Source organism: Erinaceus europaeus, chromosome 7, assembly GCF_950295315.1.
Source record: "Erinaceus europaeus chromosome 7, mEriEur2.1, whole genome shotgun sequence".
Taxonomy (NCBI): Eukaryota; Metazoa; Chordata; class Mammalia; order Eulipotyphla; family Erinaceidae; genus Erinaceus; species Erinaceus europaeus.
Window position 1 is genome coordinate 47,835,805 of NC_080168.1, and position 25,838 is coordinate 47,861,642.

Here is a 25,838-nt window from a genome sequence, read left to right on the forward strand (position 1 = left end):
TATGCAAAGAGATTCTCACACCTGAGGCTTTGAAGTCCCAGGTTCAGTTCCCCAATTCCCTGCATCACTATAAACCAGAGCTGATCAATGCTTTGGTAAAAATTAATTAATTAATTAGTTAATTAATATAAGCCTGATTATAATCTTGGGGTTATAGTTTGCTAGGTTTTTTTTGAGGAGTGTGTAATGGAGTATTTATATTTTTTCCTGCAATGTTACATGAATTCTCTTCACTGGATATTATTCATTGCTCTTACAGAAATACACAATTTCCCTCTTTGGCTTGCAAATCTATTAGATGAGATAATATTAGCAAGTATGTGGAATATAGAAAACTGAAATGCATGAACTTGCAAATAAAAAGACAATCAGTCTGTCTCTAAGACTTTGTGAAAACTACAGTGTTTATTGTTAGGTGTGGGTTGGGGTACCGAACTTTGGTAGTGAGTATAGTGTGGACCTATTCCCCTATAATCTTAAAATGTTGCAAACTATTATTCAGTCATTGATAAAATTGGTTTTTAAAATAATTGAGCATAGAAAGGGCATAGTAGATCTTCAGTGAGCTTTAGTAGGAATTTGACTTCCATATGTATCCCTTTAAGATCTTGCAGACACTCCTAGTCAAGTAGCTCACACGTTTGCATTACAATTGCTGTTTTCTTCACCAATTGTAAAAGCCAAAACACTCATATTACATTTGCAGAACCTGCTAGCTTGCCAGAATGTTACAAACTACCTGGTCACACTTGGATTAATTTTATATAGGTATCCAAATTTCTTTCTCTTACAGAGAAATAAGTAAATCGTAGACAAATAAAATTTTGATAATAAAAACATAAAACAGGAAGCACAATGGATCTACTTAAATTTATGATTCAGAACCAAGATCATTTTTCTTAAATTACTTTATTTCCTGAAAAGGAGAACTCTATCTAAGGACAAAAGCTCTTTTGGCTGCATATATATTTTTTTGTCTCATTACAAATAGTAGTGAATGCACCCTCTGTAGATAAAAAGACACACTCTCTTCTTCCTTTTATAGTGAACCTGAAAGAAAGCAAAATGATTAATTCCTTGTATTATTGAAGCTCCTGAAAAAAATAAGCATGGCCTAAAATGTGCGGTGTAAGTGTTAAGGAACTCTATTAATAATCAAGATGACTGAAGCCATAGTGGGTGGAGAAAGAAAAGAGCTTTCCATTTATGTGCAGGCCAGAAGCTCAGATTGTTCTGATAACTCTGGCACCAAGCAAAGAGACAGCGCAAGTTTCTATAGGGGGTGCAGGCTTGGGAGCAAAAAGCATCATTACAGTCGCAGAGGCTGCCAGGTTAAGGGGTGGGACTTGTACCTATTCTGGATGTCTTAGTTACTGTTATCTTTCCTGCACAGTTGTATCTGGGAAAGGTTAGCCTCAACATAAGCTACACCACTGGGGTGGCTGGAGAGGGAGGGCACCTTTTGGAGAGCAGAAGCTATCCAGGATTACAGAAGCTGCCTTCTCAGTAAAACTTCAGTCTGATCAATGTCTCTACTTGTTGTCACTTTTCACCCAGTGAAGGCCAGCCTGCACTAACCACCTGCACTATTTCAGACTTTCTACACATTCTTAACCCTTTATTTTCAGTCTTTCTGTCCTGTATTGAGACCTACTTACAGATACATCACAATCATATACCAGCATTTTATAAACACATACTTATACCTTAAGCATATCCAGAGGCTCAAATTTTGAAATTCCTTCTCATAAATTTCAGTGGAAATGTTTCAAAATACAGTGTTGAAGTAGTAAAGAAGGTGAAAGAAACTGCTTCTCTCCTCCCATCAGTCTCCAAACTCTACTTCAGGACTAATGTGGTAGGAAAAGGACATGAGGCATTTTGTAGCCTATAAAAAAGACTATCCTGGGAGTCAGGCGGTAGCGCAGCAGGTTAAGTGAATGTGGTGCTAAGTACAAGGACCGGAGTAAGGATCCCAGTTCAAATCCCCGTCTCCTCACCTGCAGGGGAGTCCCTTCACAGGTGGTGAAGCAGTTCTGAAGGTATCTATCTTTCTCTCCCCTTTCTGTCTTCCCCTCCTCTCTCCATTTCTCTCTCTCCTCTCTAACAACGACGACATCAATAACAACAATACTAACTACAACAACAATTATAAAACAACAATGGGCAACAAAAGGGAAAATAAACAAATATTTTTTTAAAAAAAAGACTATCCTGGAATTTGATGCTACTTTATAATGCAAAAAGTACTACAGAAGAAAAGTGAAGGGTTGGATTCTTCCATTTATACTTTAGAATAGCAATGCTTAATTTTATATTGAGAAGAAAAGTGCAACTGAAATTTCATTAGCCATCTTGCACATATTTAAAAAAATATTCTAAAGGTTGGGTGGAAGCACACCTGTTTAAGCACACACTTTATCATATGCAATTACCCAGGTTCCAGTCCCCGATGCCCACCTGCAGGGGGGAAGCTTCATGAGTGGTGAAACAAGTACTGAATGTGTCCCTCTATTTCTCTCATTCTCTGTATACCACTCTCCTCCCAGTTTCTCTGTCTTATTAAATAAAAAGAAAAAAAAAATGGTTGCTGTGAATAGTGGATCCATTGTGCAAGCACTGAGCCCTAGTGATAACTCCGGTGGCAATACAACAAAATTGCTCTAACTGGCCAGGAAATGGCTCAGTGGAAGCACACAGCTTGCCATGCATGAGACTCTGGATTTAATCAATAGAACATCAATAGAATCAACGTGGATGGAGCTCCATGGATAGGGGAGTGGCACTTTGATATTTCTTCCACTCTTTTTCTCATACTCTTTTCTCTCATTCAAATAAAAACTAGACTGGGAGCATGACTCGGTGGTATTGCAAAGGCATGAAGCCCTAGGTTCATTTTCTGGTGCCTCATTTAAAAAATACTGAAACAATTGTTCTGTGTAAGAGGGAATAATTCAACTGGTAGAGTGTGTGGCTTGAATACCTAAGGTTTGCAGTGCCCGTGCACCAGAGTAATGTTCTGCCTTCTCCTTTTTTCCTTGTGTAAAACTTTCTGTCTCCATTCCATATATATTTTCCTTTCTTTTTTACTTATTTATTTGATAGGACAGAGAGAAATTGAAAGGGGAGGGGGAAGCAAGTAGACAGAGAGAGAAAGAATAACACCTATAGCACTGCTTCACTGATACTAAAGCTTGCCTCCTACAGGTGGAGGGCAGGGGTTGGAACCTGGGTCCTTGCACATAGTACTACATGCACTAATCTGGGTGCATCCCCGGACCAGCCCCTAATAAATACATTTATTTTTTTTTAATGTGTTCTCTTTTTTAAAAAGTAATTAATTTAGAATATATCTAAAATAGGCCTACTATCTATAGAATGGAGACCCCCTAAATCTTCATCTGCACTATTTCAGCCTTTAGGTTCATGATTAGTCAACAATTTGTTTGGCTTTGTATGTTAACTCTTCTTTCAGCCACCAGGTTCCAGATGCTACCTTGATGCCAACCAGACTTCCCTGGGCAGACGATCCCACCATGTGTCCTGAAGCCTCAATTCCCCAAAGCCTTGCACCACTAAGGAAAGAGAGAGACAGGCTGGGACTATGGACCAATCTGTCAATGCCCATGTTCAGTGAGTAAGCAATTAAAGAAGCCAGACTTTCCACCTTCTGCAACCCATAATGACCCTGGGTCCATATTCCCAGAGGGATAAAGAATAGGAAAGCTATCAGGGAGAGGGGATAGGATATGGAATTCTGGTAGTGGGAATTCTGTGGAGTTGTATCCCTCTTATCCTATGGTTTCTGACAGTGTTTCCTTTTTATAAATAAAAATTTGAAAAAAATTAAAATATTTAAATAATTTTAAAAAGACTATCCTGGAATTTTATGCTACTTTATATTGCAAAAAAATACTGCAGAAGAAAAGTAAAGGGTTGGTTTCTTCCATTTGTGCTTTAGAATAGCAATGCTTAATTTTATACTGAGAGGAAAAGTGCAACTGAAATTTCATTAGCCATCTTGCACATATTTTAAAAAATTAATTAATGGATACAGAAAAAAACTGAGAGGAGAGGGAAAGAAACAGAGAGGCACCTGCAATGCTACTTCACCACTTGCATGTAGGGGCCAGGAGCTTGATCAGGGTCCTTAAGCATTGTAATATGTGTGCTTAATCAAGGGTGTCACCATCTGGCCCCAAAATGCGTTCTCTTTTAAGTCTGAAATAGATGTTTGCCAGGCTAGCTTCATGGCCGGGAAACAGACAACCAGAGACTCATGGTTTAGCTGGGAACACAGTTCAATCTTTATTGATGAGCAGGAATGCAGTGCAATCTATCTCATCTCTCTTCATTAGAAAATCCTATCCTTTATATCTCCTGAAGTGGAAGTGTCAGGTCAGTAGGTAGGATAGGGGGTGGGGAGAAGGAAAAAGCACTAGAACCAGTGGGGATTAAATGGTGGAAAATAGGATATGACTAGGAAAAGGGGTGGAGTGGAAAAAGAACGTGAACCAATGGGGATTAAACCAATGTGCGTCTCAAACAAAACAATGATTATGTAAATAGACCACAGCATTAAGCAATGCAAGCGAACCTAACTTGATGATCAAAACAGAAGGGGTCTTAGAAGCAGAATTAAAAGCAGACCAACAGATGTTCATAAATCCACTCTTCACAGCAATCATTCTTTACTTGATAACACTGATATTGTGTGCACTTATCCAGGTGTGCCACCATGCTGGCACCAAAGCACAGTTTCCTAACTTTCCGAATACCTTTTTCACAAAATGTGTTTCTGTGACTTACATTCCCTAATAGCAACTGAGAACACCTCAAATGTTAAGGGCTAAGTTATGTTCCCTCAAAAGTCGTATATATTGGAGATATAATGTTTAGTAGCCAAAAAGCATATTGGAAAATGATGTTTTTAAGTAAAAATGAAGTTTTTTGAGTAGGTCCTAATCCAATATGACTATCATCCTTATCAGAAGATTTTGCGCACTGATGTATGCATAGAAGGAAATGTGCACATGAAAACAAAAGAGGCTAACCATTTGCAAACCAAGACAACAATGCTCAGAAGAAATCAACCTTGCTTGATCTGGGACTGCAACAGTCCCAGAGGTGTTAAGGCCATATAATCTGTTTTATATTCCAGTAGCCTGAATAAATAAAAACACCCATTTGTGCCAACTTCTACTTCTTTCACTTTCCCTCATCTTTGTGTGTGCTATGTTGAGAGACTATGTATGGTTGTCAATATCATATCAGTCAGTATTTTCTATCAAGATAAAACTTTCTATTTAGTTTTGTAGTCTGGCAATTTATCACATGCATTTTTACACTTTTTTACATACTTGAAAACATAATTGTTGGGGCCGGGTGGTGGCCTGGTGGAGCACACATGTTACAGTGCACAAGGACTTGAGTTTGAGCCCCCAGCCCCCACCTGCAGGGGGAAAGCTTCACAAGTGGTGAAACAAGGCTGCAGGTGTCTCTCTGTCTCTCTCCCTTTCTATCTCCCCCTTCCCTCTCGATTTTTGGCTGTCTCTCTCTAAATAAGTAAATAAAGATAATTATTTAAAAGAATTAAAAAAATAAAACACATTTGTTGGCTATACTATTGCCCTGTGTGTGTGTGTGTATGTGTGTGTGTGTACATTCGTGAGAGTGTGCATGTGAGTGTGTGTGTGTGTGTGTGTGTGTGTGTGTAACTTCACTTTAGATAAAATTTAATGGTGACAGTGTTGGATAGTATGCCAGCTCCCCCTGGCTTCTGATTAACCATATGCCTATATAGGGATAGATTTAATCCCATTCAAAGCTTTGGACTATTTACATAAATCACTTTTACATTTACATAAAGCACCACACTCCCTCCAGGGCATTGGTGGTTTAGTGGTAGAATTCTCACCTGCTCCACCCCCTCTCCTTGTCACACCCTGATCCTCTCCTTGTCACACTCTGATTTTCACCAGTCACTTTTTGCTCCACCCTCTCTATATCACATCCTGTTTCCACCCTACTTGGAGAGTATAAAAACAGCTGCTCTTCTGATTAAAGACACTTGGAAATTGCTTTCCAGCTCCGAGAGTTCCAGAGTGTATCTCCTGCGAAGTTAGTGCGGCACGAGTTCCTGATCCCTCTCCCACGCAGCAGCCTAGATCGGCTCCAGTTGAGTTCTCTCCAACCCAGAGAGCACTAGCTCGGGAAGAAGTACCCTCAGGCTATCCCGGCAGTGACAGGACAACTCTTGAATTTAAGGGTCCCACCAGGGTGGTCAAAGAACATAATGGCTGTGGAAAAAATGATTTTCTTGCCTGAGATGTCAAGGGTCCAGGTTCAATTCCCAGGACTGCCATAAGTCAAAGTTGAGCAGTGCATTAGTTAAATTTTAAAAAGTAAAATAAAAACTCATACTATTTCCTTTGTCATGATATATAACTCCTACATGATCTAGATGAAGAGTGCCATAGAACTATTGCTAATGTGGGCCTCACCCAGAATAGATACTCAATCAATTGTAGCTAATAGTCCTTTCTATAGAAAACTCAACATATTTCCTATTCTTTTCTCCTCCTTGTAGCTGAACAAGCTCACTAGACTCCAAATATATATGAAGTCTAAAGGGTACAATCACTTCTTCACATGAAGGAACACAGAAGCATTCCATAATTTTTAAAGCTTAAAGTGTTTAAAATGTTCAGCTGGGGCTAGCATTTTCTCTATCTTGGTAATATCTTTCTGTCTCTCGTCTATTAACTGCTATCAGTCAGTGTGGTAAGTGTTGGCTCGAGCCAATTTTCCAAGGCTACCCTGTCAATGTGAGTAAAAACCAGTATACAAATGTCAAAGTTCTGAGTTGAAAGAGGCAAGGATCAAGCTAGTTAGACTTTCATTTAGTCAATGATAAAAGGAACACTTGTGGCTCAAATGGTACTTAATGCCAAAGTCTCATTAAAAGCTATAAATCTGTCTGAAAATCCTGTATGTCAAGCTTTTGTCTGTGAGTTAAGGTGGAAAGAAATCATGGCAGTAATTTACACTCAGCAGTCCTCTTAACAGACTTCACAATCAATGTTATTAAGGCTTACCAATTGTTGAATCTTTCTCCATTTGCCCAAGTCCAGAATGTGGCTTCTTTGTATTTTTTCAGTCCAATCCAATATGAAGAAGACCCCAGAAGTTGCATCAAAGATATCTTTTACAAAATACAGAGTGCTGTTATAGATGCCTACTAGTTTACTGATCCTTATTCTCTCCATTGTGAACCCATTAGTATCTTCTAGCATTACTGCAACAACCTTGCAATATGACACATTATGCTTGCATATGCCAGATCATTATAATTTAAATCAGATGTTACTTTTCTAGTTCATGATTTTGGCATTTTTATAAACTTAGAGGCAAAAACAAAATGTTAATAGCTAACTACTAAAGTCTAGTGTCCCACACCCCTGCCCCCTTACATCCTCATTCTAGGCATACTAATTAGTTGTCTCTATTCTGTTCCCTGAATATTTCAGACATCTACCTACCAAAAGGTACATGCACCTGCAGTTTCCTCCTTCATGTAAACTAATTAACCAGATAATATTATGACTGATGCCCACATGCACTTTAAAATTTCTGCTCATGTCATCATCTGAACAAACTGAAATTATCTAATCTACAGTCTACCCACTTAGAATGCTCCTAAAGTCCAGTTTGCATATATATTTTTTCACAAAATTTAGTGATTTCAAATACACTATGCATTTTAGCTACTTATTCTGATTATTATTGTTCATTTCCCTAGAATGTCAGTTCCATTAAGGTAGAACTTTTCATTTCGTTGACTGATGCATCACACCTTTGAAATTGTTCATCATAGAAACTAAATGAAATGTTAATAAGTAAATAAATGAAATTTATATAACAAAGGAGAAATCTAACCACTTCTTTCCTGGTGTTGAACATGGCCAGGTTACCACCAAGGATTTCACAGATTTCCTGGCCATCTCTCCAAAATTGTTGATCACTAGATTTAAAGAAACAACTGCTATCGATATGGTTCCAGCCATGTGGACATTCAGTTTCATCCTCAGAGCACGGTGCTCCACCACCTATCTTTAAACTGGGGGCTAAAATTAACAAAGTAAGACAAAGAAATGAAGAAAATATCAGAAAAAGGAAAAAAATGACTATAAGGGTAAAAGATTCTTACATATTAAGATCAAGTACATTATTATAGATGCTAATGATTGAGTTTTCATAGAAAAAATCTAACTTGGTTATAATAATAATTAACTATTGTTATTTTTAACTCTTTCTAAGATTACAGGGAACCTTCCCATTGTCTTTATGATCTTTATTTCTTTTTGTCCTGGAACCTCTAGGACTATGCCCATATTTCTTGATATTTCTTCCCTCTGATTCTTTTTAAAAATAATTTTAGTTATTTGTTATTGCATAGAAACAGAGAGAAATTGGAAGGAGAGGGGAAGAAATAGAGACAGAGAGAGGGAGACCTACCACACTTCACCACTTGTGAAGCTTTCCCTCCTACAGGTGGAGACCAGGGAATTGAACCCGGGTTCTTCTGCACTGTAATGTGTGTGCATAACAATATGTGACACCATCTGGCCCCATTTTCTCTGATTCTTTACCATCATACCACCTCTGTTGACCTCAGCTAAATCAACACTACTAGTGCTGCCAAGTCAGGTTAAGCTGCTACTGACTTGGTACTGCAGATTGTCACCATAGACACTGAGCCTGAGATTTCAACCTTCCAACTCCTCCAATCTGGTTAGATTTTAACATATGGGACTACCTAGTTTCACTGTAGATGCACATCATCTAACAAAGTTACAGATACCAGATACAGGCCAGGGCTTAGGATACTGGGTCTATAGGTGTTCAAGTATCCATAAGCAAGGGACAGTTATATAACTCAAAGTAAAAAAGTGCTTAATAGCCCTCTGTGATTAGACATAGACCTAATAGGCCTGGAAGTCTAGTAGAAGTGCCTAAGGAAGAAATCATAGATTCTCTGACTGATCAGACCTAGACCAAATTATCTTGATAATCTAGCAGGAAGATGTAAAGAAGACAGACCTTTTAAACCTAATTCTGGTTGGGTACAACAAGTGATAAAATAAATGACAACTGGGAGAAAGTATAATTTCATCAAATAAAGAAAACTACAAAAAGTAGAATAGGGTGAGACTGGTTCAATTAATGATGGCCTTTTTAGTCAATACCAGGCCACCCCATCATCTAGGGCCCTACTGAGGGAATCCTTGGATTCCCACACAAATAGGATGAACCTAACCTCTAATAGATCCCTCTCTCTACCATCACCGATCATTTTTAAGGTTTTTTAAAATATTTATTTATTCCCTATTGATTCCCTGACTATTTTATTGTTGTAGTTATTATTGTTGCTTTCACTGTTGGATAGGACAGAGAAATGGAGAGAGGAGGGGAAGACAAAGAGGGGGAGAGAAAGATAGACACCTACAGACCTGCTTCACCGCCTGTGAAGCGACTCCCCTACAGGTGGGGAGCCAGGAGCTCGAACCCGGATCCTTACACCGGTCCTTGTGCTTTGCACCACCTGCACTTAACCAGCTGTACTATCGCCTGACTCCCCATCACCGATCATTTCTATCAGGAACATCAACATAAGCCTCTCCAGGACCTTGACCTCACTTTAAAATAGCAATGGCTGCATCATCCAACCCTTCCACTTGAGTTGGCACTGGACATACAGAATTAAGCATAATTTAAGGTCTAGCAAAATTTAAACCCCCAGTTCCCATCTGCCGGGGGGAAGCTTCACCTATGGTGGAGCAGTGCTATAGAGGTCTCTCCTTTTCTCTAGCTTTCATCCTCTTTCAGAACAGAAAGGAAATTTTTGACAAAATGGAATAGTATAGTTGTTCCAGCACTGAGCCCTACTAATAACTTATGTGGCACAAAAAAAATAAAGCACATTTAAAAAAATAAATATATGAACATAAATTCAGTTACTTTCCTCTATTTTCTTCCCAATTTTTTTCCAAAACTAAGGGCATTTTCTCTATCCATCCATTCATTTCCTTTTTTTTACAATTTACTTTTCTCATCTGGGTCAGGTCTCACTAAGTAAGGCAATTCCACCACCATGTCTGTAACCTCAGTGGGCTGGCTCCTTACTGTTATTACTGATACTAGAGTGTATTTCTTTTTTTATATGTTTTGTTTGTTTGTTTGCTTTCCTCCAGTATTATCTCTGGGGTTTGGTACCTGCATTAGACATTCACTATTCCTGCAACAACTTTTTTTCAGTTTTATTAGACAGGATAGAGAGAAATTGAGAGAGGAAAGGGAGATAGAGAGGGGAAGGGAATGATAGACACATGCAGACTTGCTTCACTGCTTGTGAAGCAAACACGCTGCAGGTAGGGAGCTAGGAACTCAAACCAGGATCCTTAGGTGGGTCCTTGTGCTTTACCCAGTGTCCCTCTGCCTGCCCCCTCTAAAATTTTTTTTAGTTACTTAATAATACTTGTAAGATTTCAGAGATATAGCTTCATACCCATATATATTGTATGTGGCAATAACAGTATTTTATTAGAATTTGAAGATATTCCTTTTCCCTTAAACTTAAAACAGCAGGAAAGAAAAAATAGTGAAATTTTACAAGCTTTTTACTATTCTCATTTCACTTTGCAGGTTACTATAATGAAGATACTTATTTAAGGATAGTCCTGGGGAAAAAAATCTTACAAAAAGTACATCTCTTAGCCACTAATGGGACACATTACTGGTCTGTACCCAAATCTATGGGTAGGGTAATCTTCAAATGAAACAAAGAACCAGAAGTGATGAAATACAGACAAGATTCCTGGTCTAAAAGTCAAGAAGGTAGAGATTACATTAAGAAAAAAAAAACTAACAGAGAAAAATTAAGGAGATTACTATAAAGATGGATAAAGAGACAAACTGGTAACTACAGGGGTAAAACCTAATGAGTTCTTTTTATGAAAATAGGATGTTTCAGTTGAGCATGAAAAAGTGATGAAGCAGGAGGAAAAGGAAAGTTACTAGAATAATATTATTCATCAAGTTAGAGAGTAGAACATGAAAACTACGTCTTTTGCAGTGTCTACACAATGTGCATGGTATGGAGTGTGGCGTGTGGAGTCTCAGTCTCTCTCTCTCTCTCTCTCTCTCTCTCCAGGGTTATTGCAGGTGCCTTCACTTCAAAACCACTGCTCCTGGCTGCTCTTTTCTTTTCTTGTCTTTTTCCTATGTTACTGGATATGCCAAAAAGAAACTGAGAAGGGAATAGAGATAGAAGAGGGAAGGGAAAAGAAAGATAAACACATGCAGACCTGCCTCACCACTTGTGAAATGTCCCTCCTGCAGGAGGGGAGTGGAGCTTGAACTTGGATCCTTATGCCTGTTCTAACCAGATGCACCACCACCAGATCTCTGTGGAGTATATCTCTATGGAAGTAAGTGAGTAGGTATTGTTATGGGAGTATTTGGAAGTTTTCTACCGATTGTCATAATTGATGAAGTGAAATTGGAAGCAGAGATAAAAATTTGAGAGTAAAGATGAGACATGTGAAGTTTAGATAGAACAGAGAGAATGTAAAATAATCATCCCAGGGACTCAGCATTAATACACCAGGGGAAATAGCCATACTTACTAGTATCCATCCTGCTTTTATAATTGTAATGGCTGTAATTCTCAAGACTCATTCTTACACTCATCCAAAGCACTCTCTAAGAAAAACACATGTGGTCCAGTGGATAATACTGGACTCTCATGCATGAGGTCCTGAGTTTATGCATGTATGTACTGAAGTGCTGTCCAATTCTCTTTATCTCTCTCTTACCTCTCTTCTTAACAAATACATTAAAATATTTTTAAAAATAAAATAAAAGATTCAAAACACATGTCCTTTCATAAAACCTTATTTGTCTACCAAAATCAGAATTCTAATTTTCTTCTCTTCTGCTTCAGACTGAGCATGCTTCTATACAGCAATTATTTTATTTTAAAGATAAATTACTTTTAGATAAGAAATCACACACACAAATTTATTCATTCAGACATATTTAACATGCACTGATATGAACTCAAGATCTTTGCAAGCACAATACCACAATACCACTGAGCATTATGAAGCCTTTCCCCACCCCCCAGAAACATGTCAAGTGATAGAGAAAGAGAAGAGAGACACCACAGCACTAGTCCACCTACCATAAAGTCCCTTCCATGATTCTCCCATATGCTATTTGGGCCTTGTGAGTGGCAAGGCTTTCACTAAACCAGATTAGCTATATCTGGAACTCAGAAATTAGCTATTTTTATTTTGGTATCCAACACCTATGTCTGAAGTTCAATAAAGTGAATTTAAAAAATATTCATTCTAAAAGTGAAACAGGTGCATATTTCTTAGCTGATTTTTAAATTTCTATTTATTTATTTTGAATATAGACAGAGAGAAATTGAGAGGGGAAGGGGAAAGATGGAGAGAGAGAGAGAGAAAGAGAGAGAGAGAGAGAGAGAGAGAGACCTGCAGCACTACTTAACTTCTTATGAATTGTTCCCCCTGCAGGTGGGGACCAGGTATGAACCTAGGTCCTTATGCACTGTAATGAATGTGCTCAACCACGTATGCTACCGCTTAGTCCCCAGGTGACTAAGTTAGAGAGTGACTAGATAATGTGGCAGGGATAATATTTTTGAGTCTGGTTGTTAGGCAAGGTAATGCTAGTTATCAGTATCAGACTGAATCACAATATTACAAATAATACTTTAAGTAACAGATTTTTTTTCCCCTACAGCACTGCTCAATTTGGGTTTAAGATGGTGCTGAGAATTGAGCTTAGAACTTCAAAGTCTCAGGCATGCAAATCTTTGTGCTTAATAACAATTGTGCTTTCTCCCCAACCCTGCAATGAGTATTTTAGTAGAAACTGTTCACTTACATTTTCTGGGAATTCTTAGTATTGCCCAGAGAAGCAAGGCAAGGCCTCCAGATACCAGACATGATAGGATAAGCATTTTCCTTGTGTCTACATCTAAAGTAAATGTATAATATTGTTTAATCTTCTGGTGAAAAACAAACAACAATAACAACAAAAATCCCCAAGTAATATATTTCTTTTTTATCTTCCCTGTGTCCTACTGTTCACAACCAGTAATTAATTTTTTAAAAAGTCTATTGAGGAAAAGAATAAGATCGAACTTGCCAACAGCACCTTCCATGTTTTATGAAAGCAATTTATTACTTGCTGCTCTTCTGCCCTGCTTGCAAAACAGAAACTCAAATTTCTTCTAGAACTTTATTTTTGCATGTATGTATAGAGTCATACAACCATCAAAATATTTTTTAAAATACTTTAAAATCTGTCTTAATGAAAAAGATACAAACACATACATACACAGAGAGAGACAGAGAGAAAGAGAGACAAAAAAACAAAAGTACTGCTCTACGCTCTAAAACTTTTTAAAAGGAAAGGTTTCCATATCCTTTAAACAAGAGATCTTATGAAGAAAGGTGGAGCCACCGGTTCTTAATGGCCTTCGTTTTTGTTTTAAAGGCTAGCTGGTGGAAGATGTAAAAATAAGGATTCAGTGCTTGTATGGAGGACATCCTTCCTGGTATCTCTTACCTGGGTCCTTGTCATTTTCCTGCACAGTGTTCAGACTATGCTTCTTTTCAGACCTATGTAGCTGCATCTCCAACACTCTACTTCAAAACACTCTCTGGCTTGCTGAGAGACAATCCTGTGAATGAATTACACATCTATATTTGGTGATAGCACACCGCAGGGAATCTCTCCTCTCCTCCCCCCGCCCTGGGAAGTTTCTCAAGAACTGAGCAGCCAACAGAAGAGCAATAGTGTTGTCTGCATTCAGTCTCAAAGACGGGATATTGGGCCAGATATCCTCAAAGACAGAGCATCTCGTTTGTCCTTTTCCTCTGCCATTTTCCTGAGGCTGCCTTAACGGTTCCTTGGACTCCTGCCTTGATGACTTTGCAAGCCAGGGATTGGCTGGAGCCCAGAAGCCTGTCTGAGAAATCATTCTGATTGGCTCCTCACCTCCCACCAGATAACTAAGGACCCCTAGCCAGGGCCAAAGAATCGTTTTTTTGATGCCTTTATGTAGTTTTCCACACTCTCAGATAATCTCACAGCATGTGTACTGGATGTGGGCATGTAGACTGTGCTTGCTCTCCAGCACCACAAGGTGGCTATACTCACCCCCTTGAATTGAAGTTTGTTTCTTTAGATTTTTGAGTTGTATTTATCTGTGAACTACTTAGAAAAATGTGGGTAAGGGACTGGAGCACCTGGTAGAACGTACTCATTACAGATTGTAAGGACCAGGTTCAAGGCCTAGGTCCCCACCAGCGGGGTGGAGGAGGGGGGAGGAACTTTATGAGCCAGAAAATAATGCTGTAGCTCTCTCTCTCTTTCTCTCTCCTTCTCTCTCTCTGTCTCCCTCCCTCTTTATTGTCCACTCCCTTCTCAATTTCTCTCCATCTCTATCCAAAATAAATAAATAATTAATGTTTTAAAAAATAATGGGGATCTTGCATATTATTATTATTTTTATTATTTGCATATTTCTGTAGTGCAGCCTGAAAGTTTACTTCATAGATAGACAATAGAACAGAATGATTTTTAAATTATTTTTTTAAAAAAACTTTTTTAAAAAAGTTTACTTCATAGATAGGCAATAGAACAGAATCATTTAAAAAAAAAATGACCCATTAATTCCCCAATAAAGAAATAAATTTTAAAAAATGACCATGCAATTTGAAATCTCACTACATTATTTTAATAGCCAAAGGGAATAATTATGATTGCTCCTAGAATTTTGAAATATTTTGCTCAAACATTGAAAATTCACTCACTCAGGCATTAGAAACAGCATAATAGGTACTGCAAAGGACTTTCATGCTTGAGGCACAGAGGTTTCATGTTCATTGCCCGGCACTGCCATATGCCAGAGCTCATCAGGGCTTTGTTCTCTTTTATCTTTCTCTCTCTCTCTCTCTCTCTCATCAAAATAAAATAAATATTATAAAGAGAAAAATTATTTTACTGTCTTCATAAATGTACAGGGAATACAAATAATATATATTTAGAACAGAGTAATCTAAAACATTAGAAACACTGAGCATTGTAACTTCTCTGGAACAGTTTCATCCTTGTCATCACAACCATGTTCAAACTTTTCCTTTTATTAGTAATTTAATAATGATTAGCAAGATTTTAAGATAACAAAAGTACAATTTCATACAGTTCCCACCACAAGAGTTCCATGTCCCATTGGAAGCTTCCCTATTCTTTTTTTTTTAAGAAAGGAGACATTAACAAAACCGTAGGATAGGAGGGGTACAACTCCACACAATTCCCACCACCTGGTCTCCATATCCCATCCCCTCCCATGATAGCTTTCCCATTCTCTATCCCTCTGGGAGTATGGACCCAGGGTAGTTGTGGGATGCAGAAGGTGAAAGGTCTGGCTTCTGTAATTGCTTCCCCGCTGAATATGGGCATTGACTGGTCGATGCATACTCCCAGTCTGCCTCTCTCTTCCCCTAGTAGGGTGGGTCTCTGGGGAAAAAGAGCTCCAGGACACATTGGTGGGGTCATCAGTCCAGGGAAGTCTGGTCGGCATCATGCTGGCATACAGAACCTGGTGGGCTGAAAAGAGAGTTGACATACAAAGCCAAACAAACTGTTGAACAATCATGGACCTAAAGGCTGGAATAGTGCAGATGAAGTGTTGGAGGGTTACTCTCTGCAGACTCTTCTGTACTCCTGCTTTCAGGTATATATTTTTCCCTGGTTTATGGACACGTGTGAACATATGCTCTATCTCAGGGGACCTAGTCTATATCTAGGTTTGGGGACTTTATTGGGGAGTGGAACACCTGGAATGGAATTAGAGAATACTGTGAAAGGAAAGGTCTCACCAGAGTGATGAAGCTAAGGGTTGTCATTCCACACCTGAAGTCTCTGGACATGTAGTCTGAAGTGAAGCATGCTGGGGTGGCACTCGTGGCGTTGATTAGATTGCAATTGGCGGATGCAATATTATTTGATATGAATTGAGAGAAGCATACAAGAAAGTGGGCCCCACCCTAAGGTTCCAGGACTGTGGGACATATAGGCTCTATAGAGGAAATGTGAGGTCCCTGCTGTCTTAGGGTTCAAGAAGACAATGGATAGTTATTGTTATCATCACATTATTTGGTAATTAGATTAACTTCGAAAAGTCCCTTTGTTAGGGTTTGCTATATAATACCCAGCATCTTGTATATAGCTGTGCCACCAGTTGCTTCTGTTCTGCCTGGTCTAGACTTCTGAGAGAGTCAACATATCAAAGACTCAGCCTATGTATTAAAAAGACTCAGTCTGTGTTTTAAAAAGTTCTAGACATATGATCACTTTTCCCCCCTCACATTAATTTAATAGTTGTTGATATGACTACACTTTAATAGGAGTGTACATAAACACCATTCCCACCACTAAAGACTGTGTCCCATCCCCCCGACCCACCCCTACCCACTACCCCCTATGCCCACCCCCCAGGAATCTAAATGTCCACCCTCCCCCTCACCACAGGGTTTTTACTTTGGTGCCCTACTCTTGATTTAATCAGATCCTGTTTTAGTTTCCCCTTCTGTTCTTCTTTCTCAGCTTCTGTTGATGAATGGGATGATACCATACTCATCTTTGTCTTTCTGACTTAGCTCACTTAACATAATTCCTTCTAGATCTGTCCAACATGGGTCAGATAAGGTGGGTCCATTGTTCTTAATAGCTGTATATTATTCCATTGTGTATATATACCACAACTTTCTCAGCCACTCATCTGTTGTTGGGCAGCTGGGTTCCCTCCAAGTTTTAGATATTATGAATTGTGCTGCTATGAACATAGATGTACACACATCTTTTTGATTGGGCATTATGGAATCCTTGGGGTATATCCCCAGGAGAGGAATTACTGGGTCATATGTAAGGTCCATGTCTAGCCTTGTGAGAGTTCTCCAGATTGCTCTCCACAGAGGCTGGACCAATTTACATTCCCACCAGCAGTGCAGAAAAGTTCCTCTGTCTCCACAGCCCCTCCAACATTTGTTGCTGCTGTCATTTTTGATGTATGCCATTCTCACAGGAGTGAGGTGGTATCTCAGTATTGTCTTTATTTGCATTTCTCTGACAATCAGCAACCTGAAGCAGTTTTTCATGTTTGTTAGCCTTTTGGATCTCCTCTGAAGTGAATGTCTTGTTCATATCCTCTGCCCATTTTTATCCCTCTGGAAGTATGAACCAAAGTTTTTATGGGGTGATGGAAGTGGAAGGTCTGGCTTTTGTAATTAGTTATCCACTGTACATGGACATTAGCTGGTTAGTTCACACCCGCAACCTGTTTCTATCTTTTACTTTTGGGGTAGGTCTCTGGAAAGGTGAGACTTCAGGACACATTGGTGAGGCCATCTATCCATGGAAGTCAGAATGGACTCATAATAGCATCTGCAATTTGGTAGCTCAAAGGCAGCCATTATATAAAGTAGACAAATTCTTTAATAAACAGGAACCCAAAGGTAGGAGTAGAGCAGGTAAAACTAGGAGTTTCCATGGGGGAAGGAGCAATGAAGTTCATGTTAGGTATGTCCTAAGGGGCTTATGACTTTAGTAATTTTTGCCTGAGCTTAATAGCTAACATGGAGGTGGTCTAAAAATATTATCTGGGAAGATGGTATCAAAGTTTAGAATAGGGCTGAAAATCAGGATTAGGGCAGAGAGTAGCTCCAAAATATGAGGATATATATATATATATAGTATATAAATGCCATTGACTGTTTGCCCCATTGATCTAAGGTAGGGTCCATGTATTCATATTTAGCGTCATAGGAGCCTCTGTGACCTCTGAGTCTCTGTCAGTCTGAGTTCATGAGTTCACAGTCCAAGGTCACAGCTGTGAACATCTTCAACTTTTTAATGATGTTTGCCTTTACTATGTTATGTTAATAGAATATCTAGAGTGTTTCTAAATGTGAAAGAATACCACCATGATCAATTGTTTCTTTCATAACTTTATTGTTCCCCTGTAGAACAAGAGAATGAGAGAAAGGGACCAGCCTTCAATCCTTGTTTACAGGCTCAAATTATTTTGAACTCAGGTGTCAAAGTTATCAAGAAAATGACAGTTTTTTCAACTAAGAATGCTGAGAAACTGAATACCTTCATTTCGAATAATGAGACTGAATTCTTTTTTAACTTTCTTTTTTAATTATCTTTATTTATTGATAAAGATAGGCAGAAATCTAGAGGGAAGGGTATGAGAGAGAGGGAGAGAGACAGAGAAAAGCCTGCAGCACTGCTTTACCACTTGCAAAGTTTTTCCCATGCTGACGCAGACCAGAGGCTCAAACCTTGGTCTTTGCAACATGTGCCCTCAACCAAATGTGTCAGCACCCATTCCCTACACTGAATTCTTATAATACATCATGTAAATTTTAATTTAAAATAGGCCAAGACCTATATGTAAGAAACTAAAACTGGAGGAATACCAAAGGAGACCACCTGGGACTGCAACAAGACAGAACTAGAATGACTTCAGGAACCCTCCAAATCACCGGTGAGTGCAAACACATGTGGCTCATGGACAGAGAGAAAAGCCTAGGGAGAGATTAAGTGGACAGTAACAGTCCAGAGTTTACCAGATGACACACCACCTCCTGTGTGTTTCACCAACAAAAAGATGGCTGAAGGGAGGAGGGGACTCCCCTAAGACTCACCAAATACAACTGTGAGTCTCCATTGCTTCTAGCCTCAGAATCTGGAGCAGGGGCAGGTAGGCCCTGTGCTGACACCAGGGGACAGAGAACTAAGGAGGAAACTCAGGAGAAGATCTATACCTAGGTGGCCCAGCAGTGCAGCTGAGAATGTCTCTTTGCATAACCACAGGATTATCTCTGGCCTATCCTGCTTTATCTCTTGATCAGGAGTCAGTGATTAAAATAAGAAGCCTACTTATAGTTTAAAAGTCCTCAGGCTCCCATAGCCTACAGGGAAGAAATAGAACAAAAGAGGCTTTTATACTACTGTGCTCCAACCCAGGGATTAAAATACTATTGAAAAAACTGTCAATTTCAACAACTGTGAACCCTTTACTTACCTTACTTAGACACAAGTCAATCCAGGCAAGAGTGATCAGTAATTTGAAAAGTACTGAGAGAGGGACCTCATAACATAATATATAAAATGGTTAAAACAACAAGAAAAAATATTGGAGAAATGAACCAGGACAAGAGTCCAGCTAAAATCCCCCCCAAAGGCTGAACCCCAAAATAATGAGGTCAACATCCAAACACCAGTTAAGGAAATAATCACAGGAGTGAGTAAAGAGTTTGAAAGAATTGTTATCAGAAATGCATAAACAATAAATAAGACCCTGGAAGAAAACACTAATTATCTCAAGGTTATTAGAGAGCTGAAAGCTGAAATAGCTGAGCTAAGAAAACAACTAGCTGAATAAGCTACAACAGTATCAGAACAAGGCACCAAAATAGATGAACTCCAGAAACAGTAGAGGGCAGAGAGAATAGAATCAATGAGGTTGAAGACAGAATTAGCAAGATCAAGGGCAAATTAGAGACAACTAAAAAAGAAGTAAGGGATCTCAAAAAGAGATTAAGAGATACTGAAAACAACAACAGAGACCTGTGGGATGACTTCAAAGGAAATAGTATATCCATTATTGACTGACCAGAGGAAGAAAGAGAGGGAGGGGCAGAAAGCATTCTTCAGGACATAATAAATGAAAATTTCTCTAGTCTAGACAACATCAAAGACATAAAGGTTCAAGAAGCTCAGAGGATCCCAAACATAATTAATCCAGACTTAAAGACACCAAGACACATCATATTGAGAATGGAAAAGAATAAGGATAAAGAAAGTATCCTGAAGGTTGCAAGAGAAAAATAAAAAGTCACCTACAGAGGAAAACCCAGAAGATTAGCAGCAGACTTCTCCACACAAACACTACAAGCCAAAAGACAATGGTGCTCAATTAGAAAGGCTTTCAACCAAGACTACTGTATCCTGTTAGACTGTCATTCAAACTAGATGGAGGCATAATAACTTCTGAGACAAGCAAGAGTTGAAAGAATCAACTATCACCAAGCCTCTCCTGAAAGAAGTTCTGAAAGGTCCCCTATAAACAGACCACTATAAATAGGCCATATGTCAGAACACTCTAAAAATCTACAAGAATGGTGTTAAAATATCTTCAATCTTTGATATCAATAAATGTCAATGGCCTGAATTCACCTATTAAAAGGCACAGAGTAGGAAGATGAATCAGAAAAAACAACCCAACAATATGCTGTCTACAGGAAACCCACCTAACTCAACAAGACAAACAGGGACTCGAAGTGAAAGGATAGAAAAAAAGTGCAAGAACAGCAATTCTCATATCTCACATGCTAGACTTTAAAATAAATTTTCAAAAATTAAAGAAAGAAAGAAAAGAAAGAAGGGAAAAAAGAAAAGAAAAAATAATTATACCCCCCCAAAGACTTGAAAATGGGATGTTTAAGATGTATTTATAAATCCACACTTATATAGAAATATCACAAAGGGAGTCAGGCTCAGCACAGCGGGTTAAGCGCAGGTGACACAAAGCACAAGGACCAGCATAAGGATCCCCATTAGAGCCCCCAGCTCCCCACTTGCAAAGCAGTTGCTTCACAGGCAGTGAGGCAGGTCTGTAGGTGTCTGTCTTTCTCTCCCCCTCACTGTCTTCCCCTCCTCTCTCCATTTCTCTCTGTCCTATCTAACAACAATGACAGCAATAACAACAACAAAGATAAACAACAAAGGCAACAAAAATGGAAAATAAATAAATAAGAAGAAATATCACAAAAACCAAGGAGTGAATACAGCATAAGTGTTCATTGTGGAAAAATGAACTTAGTGAGTGGATAAGCATATAATGAATGAACAGGACATGACGAGAAATAAATCAGTTACACAACAAAGCAACAGATGAAAAAAAAACACTGTATGACTCCAGTTATAGTATAAGAAAAAGGAAATGTAGTTGGCAGGAATTCAAAGAGGGAGGGAGGTGGGGAGTTGTTTAATGCGTAAGAATTTCAGTTTTATAACGTTTCGGTTCCAGAGATTGAACAAAAATGTGACTGTACATAAAAATTCACACTATTAAATGGTTAAGACGGAAAAAATTTAAGTCATACTCACACAGTCACAATTAAAATAAATGTAATGTAACCTTAATAGTGAAATTCTGAAAAATCTAAAAGCAGGTAAGAAGCTAGTTTAAGAGATTATCTATGGCAGCAAGTAGCAATCAGATAAGTTGATTTCTGAAAATGCACAAAATCTCTCAGTAAGGAGAAAACTCATCAGTAGTACGTATTTGTATTTCTCCCCACCCCACCCCTCCATTTGTTCTTTCCTGAGGATTTGGTGAAGTGAAAGGTAAAAAGAGGAAGCAAACATAATATTCTATCCTCCACAAAGGTCCAAAATAGTAGTACATATCAAAGGAAAGAAATTTTTTTACTGAAATTCTAGTTAAGGTAAAAGATCTTAGAGTCTAGATATTACACTGGAAATGATAATTTTTGAAATGAAACTGTTTATGTCACTGAAGGCCCTAATTATGGGGCTAAGCCCTGACTACTATCATGGGGTCCTGGTGTATGATGGTAGAGAAAGACCTAAAGTTTAGGAGGTGAGAGAGTTCTGCAAATACCTACCACAGGGAGATGACAAATTGAGCCTATGTATCAAAAGTCCTTCTTTAAACTATTAACTACCTCCTTACCCCCATAAAATGATAAAAAGACGTAGAGGGAAAATAAGGTGGACAACTCTTCTTAGGCTGAAATAATTTCTCTTTTTAATTGGGAAGTGCTCCAAGACTTGATTTGGGATTATTCTCTGTTCTTTGCTTCCCCCACTGTGCATGGTAATGGAGTCCAGGAATTAAAAAACAGGGGAATATAAATGTTGCCCTTTTCTGAGTGAACAGGCCAAGAAAAAGGGCAAGTGAAACAGGACAAAAGAGGCTCTACCACAGGGCCCAAGAAATAACAGTGCGAGTGATTTAGTTATTTAACTGAGACATTAACTTATTTTTAATTTAGGATTGGGTAGATATTATAAAAGCTATGCAAAAAACTTTCATGCCTGAGGACCTAGATTCAGTCTCCATCACCAACCTAAGTCAAAACTGAGCAGTGTTCTTGCCTTTCTCTGTGTATAACCCTCTCATCAAATAAAATATTTTTAAAAGTTTTTTAATTGAATTTATTTTTTGAGAATGAGTGATAAAGATGCTAGAATTGGTTCATCACTTAGGAAGCTTTCACCCTCTAAGGGGCTTGAACCTGAGTCCTTTCTCACTGTAATATGTGTGCTTAACCAGGTACACCACTGCCTGGCCCCATTTTATTTACTCTTAACTGAAAAACCAGAACAGTTGTGGTATTATTAAGAAAAGTAGAGTCATCAGAAAGATAGTTGTTTTCAAAGAAGTTGAAATCACCTTAATAAATTAGTAACCATACCATATTGATAAAAAGAGAAGGAGAAGAAGGAAGCCTACTGCAGGTCACAGTTCAGGGCATGGGATTTTCCACTCACTATCAATCCAGTTGCTTTGTAACTATATTTCCTAATTACTCCCTGGGATAGTTGCTTCTGCATTTCTCATTTGTGTCTGAGAACCAGCCAGGATATACAGGGATATAATTGCAAGAACATTTTACCTAAAGCTTGTTCTGTACCTTCTCCATGTAACTGACTGCCACAGATTTTATTTATTTTAAAAAAAAAGAGGTCCTGGTGGCACACATTACAGTGTGAAAAGACAGGGTTCATGCCTGCAGGGAGGAGCTTCCTTTGTGGTGAAACAGTGCTGCACATCTCTCTCTCTCTCTCTCTCTCTCTCTCTCTCTCTCTCTCTCTCTCTCTCTCCCTCTCCCTCCCTCTCTCTCTCTCTCTCTCTCTCTCTCTCCCTCTCCCTCTCCCTCTCCCTCTCCCTCTCCCTCTCCCTCTCCCTCTCCCTCTCCCTCTCCTCCTCTCCCTCTCCCTCTCCCTCTCCCCCTCTCCCTCTCCCTCTCCCCCTCTCCCTCTCCCTCTCCCTCTCTCCCTCTCCCTCTCTCTCTCTCACTCTCTCTCTCACTCTCTCTCTCCCTCTCTCTCCCTCTCTCTTTCCCTCTCCCTCTCCCACTCTCCCTCTCCCTCCCCCCCCTTCCACCTCCCTCTTGCCTCTCATTTTTCTCTGTCTCTATCCAAATAAATAAAATTTTAAAACATTTTCCTGGAATTCACTTTTCATCTCCAAAAACGGTCTTCTGGTTACACACTTAAAGCATCTATCTGTTAATATCATCCCAATGAATTGCAACTGGAACTAAATCATTATTGGGGCAATTATTTCCTGAAAGTCTATTTTCCTGGGTAAGTTAAAACATATGAAAAAAAAAAAAAAAAAAAAGTACTCGAGGTATAATTTCTCCCAGTCCTGGAATGTCTGAGGCCTGACTTGTTTTCCTTCAGGCTGCTCTCAATCCATACCATTTGATACTGCATCTGCTGTTCTCAACCTAATCAATGCAACCAGTACCACCTCAACATATTTCACTTCAGATGTTGTCTGGAGGCGCCAGGTGTGAGATGTCAGCGCTCCAGCTCCATTACTCTGGCTTCCAGCACTGATAAGAGTTCAATATCTGGATTGGAAGAGATGCCCACCAATTATTTGCTGAAAGGATGATTATGACATGATGTGGTTTTCAGAACTGAAAAAGGTCTAAGAATGCAGCACTCCCATCACCTAGAAGAAAAGGCTTACTTGTCAACTGCTGCATTTTCAATTCAGAAATAGGAATGCAGGTGTGTCTGCTCTGACACAAACTTTGACAAATAGCACTGCCATCAGACTAAATGTATAGGGGAAATACGACAAATTTGAATGTGAAAGACATCGTATCATTCCTCAAAGAGAATGTTCCAGTAGAATATAAAACACATCTTAGTCTAAAAAAAAAAAAATGCCAGAATTGTGTTTAGCTTTGGCGTGTACTGTGCTGGATCACAAACCTGAAACATGCAAGTCTTTAGATCTACTGCTGGGATACAGCTCCAAGCCTGAGGATTCTTCAGTTCTTGATGAGAATGGATTATCTATAAGTTACACTGTGCCTTACCAAAACTTCAATTAGTAGAGCAATTTTAGAAGCCACTGTAAGTGGGGCCAGGCAGTGGTTTGCCTGGCTGAGTATACACATTACTATGCACAAGGATCCAGATTCAAGTAAGTCCCTGGTCCTTCTCTGAAGGGAGAAAAGCTTTGTGAGCAGTGAAGCAGAGCTGTGGGTATCTTTCTTTCCTCTCCCTCTCTACTTCTCCTGCCCCTCTTAGTTTCTCTCTTTCATATAAAATGATAATAATAATAACAATAATAATGATGAAGAAAGAAAGAAATGGCCACAGGAGTGCCGGTTTCATCAGGCTGGCACGAAGGCCCAGTAATTTCCCCAGTTAAAAAAGGAGAAGCCAGTGTAATTGGCTGCCAAAATAAGCTAAGTAAGTCTGGGGCTATAGATGGGTTTCTGTTTCACTTCCAACTGTTACAAGTGTGACTGGGAGGTGTTTGCTGCTTAGCTTTCAGTAGTTGAGGCTTTTATTCCTTAGGGAAGAAACTTCTACGTGGGATTTTGTAGATAGCTTCTTCATCTCACAGAATTGAGGCATAGGGGAAACTTTCTGAAGCTTCCAAAGCTGCAGTCTTTGTGTATCCTCTAAAATCTCTGTAGTGCCTTCAAGTGAATGTGATTTGCTTTTGTGTCTGCAGCTCTGGGCGGTAGAAAAGTGTCTTCTCTGCTTTTACAAAAACTCAAACTCTGCCTGTAGTCACTTGTGACAAACTAACTGCATTCTTTATTACAGCTCATGAGAGATGAATACTTAACCCTAGGTAATATTTTGTATCTTTGTCTCTTTTTGGATAAACCTTATTCATTGAATCTCAGTGTTGTTACCTCCCACTGGTTACCTCAGATATCCCAGGTGCCTAAGAAAAATCAGCAATTTGCAGATCAATCAGATTTAATCAAGTTGGAGTGATGCACCTTTCAGCTTCCAGTCTTTTCTTCTTCTGAGTATCCAGTGTGACCTGCTTCTTGCCCATCTTTGCTCAAGTTCCTGCTCATAAGGAGTGGACTAAAGACCAGTCATCCTTTGGAGCTCAAACTTTAATAAGAGGTAAGACTTCTTCTTATAGTAGAGGGAATGATGCTTTAGTGGTGGATCAGGTGTGCTGGTATACATTTGGACGAAGTGTGAAAATTTACCCCTGAGATAAGCATCTTATAAAACATTTGCTCTGGGGCCAGCCAATGGAGAACCTGGCAGGACAGCCATTTTACCATTCATGAAGACCCAGTTTCAAGCCCCTGGTCTGACCCTCCCCATTCCTCTCTCTCTTTTCATATGTTTATACTGTTTCCCTGATGAAAATTAATAATCAGAAAGAATAAACTCATACAATACGTATAAGATTCCAGAACAGCTGGCTCTAGTTGAGTGTGTGAGACTGTCATTTCACATTATTTGATGGTTTAAGTAGCAGGTTCTGACAGTGCCTACACTTGCAAAACTAAGAGTAAAGTAAGTGATTTCTATGTCCAAATTGCTACAGAAGCAGACTAGGATGACTTACCTATGTTACAGAAACATGACCAAAATGCTTAGAACAAAGCTCTATCATAGAGGTCCTAGTGGGGATG

The 25,838-nt window shown here is 39.0% G+C and overlaps 2 protein-coding genes across 2 annotated transcripts in view; one reads left to right on the forward strand and one right to left on the reverse strand.

Moving 5' to 3' along the window:
• Positions 1-893: 893 nt before the first annotated feature.
• LOC132539276 (early activation antigen CD69-like) lies at positions 894-13,956 on the reverse strand. The gene is made up of 5 exons (XM_060193435.1): positions 13,663-13,956; positions 12,976-13,068; positions 7,939-8,126; positions 7,098-7,204; positions 894-1,050 (listed from the first exon to the last, which is right to left on the reverse strand). Exons 1-5 carry the CDS (start codon positions 13,727-13,729, stop codon positions 936-938), a joined length of 570 nt encoding a protein of 189 aa, XP_060049418.1. The 5' UTR covers positions 13,730-13,956; the 3' UTR covers positions 894-935.
• A 10,729-nt stretch (positions 13,957-24,685) lies between these two features.
• The window catches only part of CLEC12A (C-type lectin domain family 12 member A), a 28,559-nt gene continuing 27,406 nt past the window's right edge, over positions 24,686-25,838 (forward strand). The window contains exon 1 of the mRNA XM_016185032.2: positions 24,686-25,314. The gene's annotated coding sequence lies outside the window, so the exon portion shown is untranslated. The remainder of the gene's footprint in view (positions 25,315-25,838) is intronic.

Bases quoted from the DNA above. Each gene is read 5' to 3' on its own strand.
- LOC132539276 (XM_060193435.1), bottom strand. From the start codon at position 13,729: ATGCAGCTACATAGGTCTGAAAAGAAGCATAGTCTGAACACTGTGCAG. The intron at 13,069-13,662 runs GTAAGAGATACC...CATTTACTTTAG, and splicing joins GGAAAATGACAAGGACCCAG to ATGTAGACACAAGGAAAATG. The intron at 1,051-7,097 runs GTAAGCCTTAAT...GCTTTCTTTCAG, and splicing joins GGAGAAAGATTCAACAATTG to GTTCACTATAAAAGGAAGAA.